The sequence below is a fragment of the Gossypium arboreum genome, chromosome 4, assembly GCF_025698485.1.
Source record: "Gossypium arboreum isolate Shixiya-1 chromosome 4, ASM2569848v2, whole genome shotgun sequence".
NCBI lineage: Eukaryota > Viridiplantae > Streptophyta > Magnoliopsida > Malvales > Malvaceae > Gossypium > Gossypium arboreum.
Genome location: NC_069073.1, coordinates 35,681,519 through 35,689,300, shown reverse-complemented (window position 1 = coordinate 35,689,300; position 7,782 = coordinate 35,681,519). Strand labels below are relative to the sequence as shown.

General features: G+C 31.3%; 1 protein-coding gene across 1 annotated transcript; it reads right to left on the bottom strand.

Annotated features, from left to right (window-relative positions):
• Positions 1 to 3,826: 3,826 nt before the first annotated feature.
• LOC108484300 (CDP-diacylglycerol--glycerol-3-phosphate 3-phosphatidyltransferase 2-like) lies at positions 3,827 to 7,469 on the bottom strand. The gene is made up of 7 exons (XM_017788035.2): positions 6,882 to 7,469; positions 6,366 to 6,463; positions 6,200 to 6,250; positions 5,789 to 5,902; positions 5,649 to 5,705; positions 4,528 to 4,613; positions 3,827 to 4,446 (listed from the first exon to the last, which is right to left on the bottom strand). Exons 1-7 carry the CDS (start codon positions 7,324 to 7,326, stop codon positions 4,326 to 4,328), a joined length of 972 nt encoding a protein of 323 aa, XP_017643524.1. The 5' UTR covers positions 7,327 to 7,469; the 3' UTR covers positions 3,827 to 4,325.
• Positions 7,470 to 7,782: the final 313 nt, after the last annotated feature.

Genomic DNA, 7,782 nt, shown 5'->3' with positions numbered 1-7,782 from the left:
TGTTAACATAACATATTTATAATATGTTTTAACCCATAGCATGGCCGCCACCATCTAGATTTTGGCTAATTTGACATGCAAGTACAAGCATTTTCTAACATGCTTTAATAGGCCACTTTAACATTTGCCTAGCACATTTCTAAATTTTCTCACACAAGTCCTATTTGATAAATTTCACATACTATATACGAAATTTAAGTATGAAATTTTCACACGTGCATGTTCATATATAATAGGCATTAAATATGACTGTTAATTATTTTCTTATGGCTCGGTTTCGTGGTCCCGAAACCACTTTCCGACTATGGTCAATTTAGGGCTGTCACATGAATCTTGTCAAGAATTAAAAAGAAGTAAAATGATTAAAAAGGTCAAAGATTTTAGACTAGATTTCATTATATTTCTTGTGGAAGGAAAATGTAAAAGTATATGCAATAAGATACCTTATTGTTATAATACAGAATCTGATTCTATTACATTTGAAGAGGCAATAAAATCTTAAGGCTCTACTTTTTAGCAAGAATCAATAAATGATGAAATGGATTCAATAATGAGAAATCAAACTTGGATCTTAATTGATCTTCCACTGGGTTCCAAACCTATAGGTTGTAAATGGATCTTCAAAAAGAAAATGAAAGCCGATGGAACCATTGATAAATTTAAAGTAAGGTTGGTAGCCAAAGATTTTACACAAAAATAAGGTATTGATTACTTTGATACCTATGCTCCAGTAGCAAGAATTGTTACGATTAGACTTTTAATATCACTTACCTCAATTTATAATTTGATTATTCACCAAATGGATGTTAAAACTGCATTTTTAAATGATGAATTGGAAGAGGAACTGTACATGGAACAACTAAAAGGATTTGTTGTTCCAGGACAAGAGCATCAGGTATGTAAGACCAAATGGATGTTAAAACTACATTTTTAAATGACGAATTGGAAGAGGAAGTGTACATGGAACAACCAGAATTATTTGTTGTTTTAGGACAAGAGCATAAGGTATGTAAGCTTGTTAAATCCCTATATAGACTTAAAAAAAGCACCAAAACAATGGCACCAAAAGTTTGACAAGGTTGTTTTAGCTAATGACTATAAAATAAATAAATTCGATAAGTGGATATATAGCAAATGTGAAAATGGAAAAGGTGTCATAATTTGCTTATATGTAGATGACATGCTCATTTTTTTCACGGATTTGGAACAAATAGAAAACATAAAGAAATTCTTGTCAAATAATTTTGCTATGAAGGATATGGGTGTAGCAGATGTTATTCTTGGGATTAAAATAACTCAAGAGGAAAGCATTATAGCTTTATCACAATCACATTACATTGAAAATATGCTTAAAAGGTTTGATCTTTTCAGTTGTATACCAGCATCTACACCTATGGATCCTTAAATAAAATTAGTATCTAATACTAGTAGGAAAATTGATTAATTGAAATATGCAAGTCTAATTAGTTGTCTTATGTACATAATGACTTGTACAAGACCATATATTACATATACTGTTGGGAAATTGAGTAGGTACACAAATAATCCAAGTAGTTTACATTGGCAAGGTTTGAATAGATTACTTAGGTACTTAAAGAAAACTATTAACTATGTATTGTGTTATAATAGATATCCTTCAGTTTTAAAAGGGTATTCAGATGCTAGTTGGATTACAAGTTTGGAAGATCATATATCTACTGGTGGATGGATCTTCATTCTTGGTAGAGGAGCCATTTATTGAGGTTCCAAGAAACAAACATGTATTACTGATTCCACCATGGCAACAAAAATTTATTGCATTAGCCGCTGCATCTAAAGAAGTAAAATGGTTAAGAAATTTTCTTTATAATGTACCTCTATGGCCTACCTATTTCTATCCGTTGTGATAGTGAGACTACTCTAGCAAAGGCATAAAACCAAATATATAATGGAAAGCTTAGACACATTGGATTAATATATAGCTATGTTCGACAATTAATCTTTAATGGAGTGATCATTATTAATTATGTAAGGTCAAGTGAAATTTGATAGATCTTTTAACAAAAAGTCTTGTTAGAGATATAGTCAGCAAGACCTCAAAAGGGATGAGACTCAAGCCCATTAATTAGAGTCACCTATGATGGAAACTCGACTCAACACTTGGTATAACGTCAAGTCTTGAGTTTAATGAGACAAAGTACATCATTAGTATGTGACTGTTAGCACTATAAATAAATCTATCCTAATATTAAAGTGCTAGGTACCTGTAATGATAAGGGAAGGGTGAGTAATGTACTCTTAATAGACCCATAACATAAATATGTTAGAGTGTTATAATTATGAGAAGACTCTTGATGGGATCTACTTATGTGAGTGGAAGTGTGGCTTCTTCTAAGAGCTCAAAGGCTTGGCTATGACAGCACTTGTGAAAAGAGGATACAGACACATGGCCATAATAATATCCCTAGATACTATGCATTGACTGATGTTGAAATCATTGTGTGAGATGCGTTTGGTTAATTAAATGGAATAGCTGGTTCAAAGCTTAGTTTACCATGTAATTTCGATTAACTTTAACATGTTTTCACTAAATGAAGTTTCAATCGTAAGACACCTTCATTTATGCAAATTAATTTCCAAGATTATCAAAATCTAAAATATTTTGAAAACGATGAGAGATTGTTGAAACATTTTCAAATATTTATAGTGTTTAATAACTATAAATGAAATGGTGTAATTAATCAAAAGTTAAATCTTTTGATTATTAGTCAAGAGTCATATCACTTGATTTTTGATAAAATTATAACAATTCAAATAATATTATTTGAATAGTTATAATATTAAATGAATAATTATGTGTCTTTTTAAAGACATTATTATTTAGAAAAGACACCTATTGAAATATGTCTCTATGAAGAGACATGAAAATTCCTATAAATATGAATGAGATTTTATTTGAAAATCACACTAACGAGTTCTAATATTCTTTCTATCCTTACTCCATTCTTTTAATATTATTAGATTATTCTACAAAGAATGTTCTTTGTAGAAATTGAGTTTCTTGTTATAAATTACTCAATGCTTAGTGGACTGTTCTCGTCAGTGTAACACACATTGGAGCATTATCCCATTTCTTCATTTTCTGTTCGAATTCCGTTCGTTTGTTCAAGACTTTTTCTAACCGAAATTTTATACTGTGAGTATTGTAGATAGCGTGATTTTTGAATAATTTATTAAAATTTTAATAATGTTCATATACGATTTAAAAATCAGAAAAGTTTAAAAATAAAATATTTTTGACAAATTTCCTTCGTATTTAAATAGAATATGTATCACTTTAGATTTGAATAGTTTTAACAAAAAGTTCCGCAAAATTAAGAGAAATATATATATTCTAATTTGTAAAAAAAAACAAAAAAAAAACACACACAATTTACGTAAAAAAGGTCATAAAAGGAACTTTCCTTTAGAAAATTTTTATATTTTAGTATTTTACTTTCCTTTAGAAAATTTTTATATTTTAGTATTTTTTACTTTATTTAATATGATTTATTTATTTTCAAAATTTTCAATTTCTTTTAAAAATCAACCATTGTTCGTGTCATGAATTGACTGAAATAATTAATCTAACTTACTTTGATTATTTAGGGAAAAAGAAGAAGAAAAACTAAATTTCTACTTACCAAAAACCTTACCTAAGAAAAATAGAATTATCTATAAATGTTAGAACTTGATAATTATCTTAATATCATTTTCCCAATAAATTCATCATCATAGAGCAACATATAATAAGGTATTCGACTTAACTATATATGTATGCATGTATATATACAATGAGACCAGAGTCTAAGAAGGGATGGTATTTTAGATGCTGTTAGAACTCCAAATTTAAAAAGTACTGAATATCACCTCTTAAAGGTGAACTAAATAGTGAAAATCAAAGGGTACTCAACACTGCTATAGATGACATGATCTGCATCGATCACTTGTGTATATGATATCACCAGCAACTCCAGTACTAACAGTCATTTACAGTACAAAAGTTCACTGAGATTCTGTTCATCTCTAGTTGCACCTGCAAATTATCGGCCAGCCCTCAACGTACTTTAAGCAACCAGCACTGCGACAAAAATGAAAGATGCCTAGTTTCGACATCTAAACCATCATTGTTTATATTGACATGAAAAGAATCTAGAAATTTATAAGACCTTGGAATAGCCCACAAATCTATATTCATACTACGCTCATTCAAACAGTTCAATTCGAAAGGAACTTCCAAAAGCAAGGGCTTTATCCTTAATCCGGCTAAATAAAGAACTGGACTTAAAAATACACAGTGAAGATAACTACTTTAGTAATACTTGCCATATCTTCCCCATATAGACCGCTAATGACATGACCGAAAGTCCAGCTGAAATATAAAGCAAAATAACACCTGAAGCTACTAAAATCCCAGCTTCTCCAAGGCTGCACCAAGGTAAAAACAAAGAAAAATAGTCAGATACTAAAAGAATGATTCAACCTGGATTGTTAGGGCAGTTTATAAACCTGCTATCCCGCGTAGCTAGAAGGATGGTTAGTGCAGCCATTTGTGTGGCAGTTTTCCACTTTCCCAAATTATTAACTGCAACAGCCTGATAAATATACCAAAGTTAATAAATAAACTACAACCAAAAATCGAGCATTTTCTCATCAGAAAACCAAAATGATCTAAAATCTTTTATGGTGCGCTAGGGAATATGATTTTGAAAATTTGGATTTCATTTGCTAAATTAATTGTAGAATGAAATGCACACATTACGAATAAATTAGTTGAGTTTCAGTACAAAAGGTATGAATTTGTCAAATTCATAAATTCCTTACGATATGTTTGCAAACTTGATTTGGGCATAAAATTTTAATTTGGATTTTTTTAAATCCAATTCTTCTGTTTGGATGTGTGATAAAAAAATGGAGTTGGATTTAAGCAAATTCATCCTCAATTTCAAAAGAGAAAAAAATCTGGATTTTGAAATCCATTTTAATACTTAGAATCTAGAAAACCCAAAACTCATGTCTCAGAGTGTTTTTTAATTGACAGTGCCGAGCAAAGTGCAGTGTGCCTTTTTGGTGATCTGATCAGTTATAATCAAGCTTATTCTATCAAATAAGTATTTTATTGTTGTCGAGCAAAACAAAGTAACAAAAAAAAGTTACAGTTTTGAATACTAATGGTTCCTGCTCCAGCATTGTTGATTATGAACAGTAACCAAAATCAAGATTTTAATTAATACATTCGTAAATTATGTTAGAATAGACCATATGCTATTTCAAAACAAAGTAACCAAATTAAGAAACAGCCAAAGGTGCTATAGTTCCTGCTCTCGCATTGTTAATTATGAACAGTAACAAAGATGAATTTTAAGCTCAAATTAATTGAAATTCAAATCCAAATTTTAATTATTCAAACAATGAAATCTTGAATTTTAAACAGTTTATTTCCCAAATAAAGAATTTTAAATTCATGAATTATAAATAGGCCTTTAAGAAATCCATAGATTTGAGAAATAATGATGAATGCTGCATTTGTACGTATATTATCACTTAATTTGCAATATTTTTGAAATCCAAAATCCAAAATTTAAAATCCAAGTTTCCAAACACTACCCTAATTTTTAAGTAAAACATACCTCTAAAAGCTTACTGTTCTGAGAAGCAGCCCATTCCCTAACGGCAGACATCGTTATCTACAAATAAGTTGCCAGCTACTTGTAAATATCCATAAATGATTCATATAAATATAGAGAAGATTGGCTATAGTATATATTACCTCTCTTCCAATAATGGCTATCGATGGAACTATCAGTAGCCATGGCACTTGCCCAAAGTTGGCAACATTCAAAGGTCTTGAACATAGTAAAACCAATGTAGCAGCAACCATAAGCTACATTCAACAGGCATGGGGTCAGATGAAATATCAAATGGCTATGCTAATTTTTCTCTAAGCTTTTCCATGTATTTGGATGGTCTTTAAAGGGTCCCATCCCAATACCCATGCCTGGATATGTATCAAGCACAGGACATGAGTATTTCAAGAAAAAAAAAAAAAGAAAAAAAAGTCGGAGCCTCATAGCTAAATGGTTCAACATTCAAACAAGTTAATACAGCAACTATAGCAATTAACCTGTACTGAAGAAATCCACAAATTTCGGCATATAAAAAAAGGAAGGAAAAAACAAACCTTGTCTGCGACTGGATCCAAAAATGCACCAAAGACAGAATGTAACTTCATCTGAAAGAAATAACAAAGGTTATACTCAGATCAACAAAAGTAACTAAATCTTACAAAATAAGGGGAACAGCAAGGCTTCAATCATATTTGAATAGGGGGTTGGTCGAATCCATACCTTCCTAGCAATGTACCCATCAAGCCAATCAGTTATGGCAGCCGCAACAAATATACTGGTAGTAGCAGTCCTTCCCCAGCAACTATCCACGTAAAAGGCTAAAGACAGAAAACCATTCGATTAGTCTCATGGAATACAAAATTTTCACATTAGCAATATAGTTAGCAATTGCAATTGGAGATCAAAAGTACACCGCCCATACATCAAAGGATTTTGCTAACAAGTTACTTAAGTTACTATTTAAAGTAATACAATAGTAGATAGTTTTTTTAAGAGTTTAGAAACACAATCACAATTAGGAAGTATAATTGAACTACTACAAAGCATAAACGGAGGAAGAACTGGAATATAATTGGAATACAACAGTTGATGATCAATTGATTATTGTCGATTCATTGAAAATTGTAGCTTACCAACTATAATTTCCAAAAGGAAAACAAATGATGACATAAAATTATTCAATTTAAATATAGTTATATAAAATTTAAAAAGTACAAAGAGAGAGATAAACTTAACTGAAAATCAGGAGCGGCACGGCGGCGACGCGACCGAGTGTTAAAACAGTGGGCAAAGTTAAAATTTTGGAAGAAGAATTGTCAGAAGGGAAATTAGGGTCGCGCATTTGTGGTTGGGGTTCAATCAACGGCGAGGGTTTGGAATCGGGATCCATATCTGCAAGAATGCGGTCCGATCCGGGACCCGACCCGTTGATAGCTCTTTTATTGTTTGTTGAGGAAGAGAAGCAGTTGGGAAAGGCAAATCTAACAAGAGGAAGTAGGTTTTTTTTGGGAAGAAGGGAATTGCTAAAATGGGTGGAGGGTGAGAAAAGGGCAGTCATGCGCCGAGTTAGGCGGAGTGGAGGTGGAGGTGGAGGTGGAGGACGGGTGGTGGTTATTGTTCGGACCCATTGGCGGGGCTTGACGTAGATTGAAGCTGCCAGGCTCAGTTTCAGTCCTGACATTTTGGGGCGTTTAATATTTTAGTTTTTGGTTAATATAATTTATGGAGTTAAAGAGCCTCGCATCTCTGATATGTCCTCGGAGTGTTGATCTCTCCCTAAATTATGTCAAATTCACTGTGGGCGGATCAAAATATAAATATAAAAAAAGCTTAATACAACCTTACATGCTACTTAGTTTTTTTTTTTGTTTGACACTTTTTTCTAAATAGTTAACGTTTAGCACAACTTTATTTCACTTGAAAGAATTAAACAAAATCAAATTATTTAGATTGAATTAACGTGAAAGATTCATTTTTTCGATTTTTTAAATTTTGAATCAAATTCAAAATATTCAAATAAAACTTCATTTTAATTTATGTTTTTAATTTAGTTTTACTCAAAACTATTCCATTTTAATTATGTTATTATTTTAGGTTTTTCTTCCTTTTAACATTCTTCTCCGTTTTACTTTTTCCA

Coding starts and splice junctions, on each gene's coding strand:
- LOC108484300 (XM_017788035.2), bottom strand. CDS start 7,326: ATGTCAGGACTGAAACTGAGCCTGGCAGCTTCAATCTACGTCAAGCCC. Junction 5,903..6,199: donor TGGATCCAGTCGCAGACAAG/GTTTGTTTTTTC, acceptor TGTTGAATGTAG/CTTATGGTTGCTGCTACATT. Junction 4,614..5,648: donor AGAACAGTAAGCTTTTAGAG/GTATGTTTTACT, acceptor TATATTTATCAG/GCTGTTGCAGTTAATAATTT.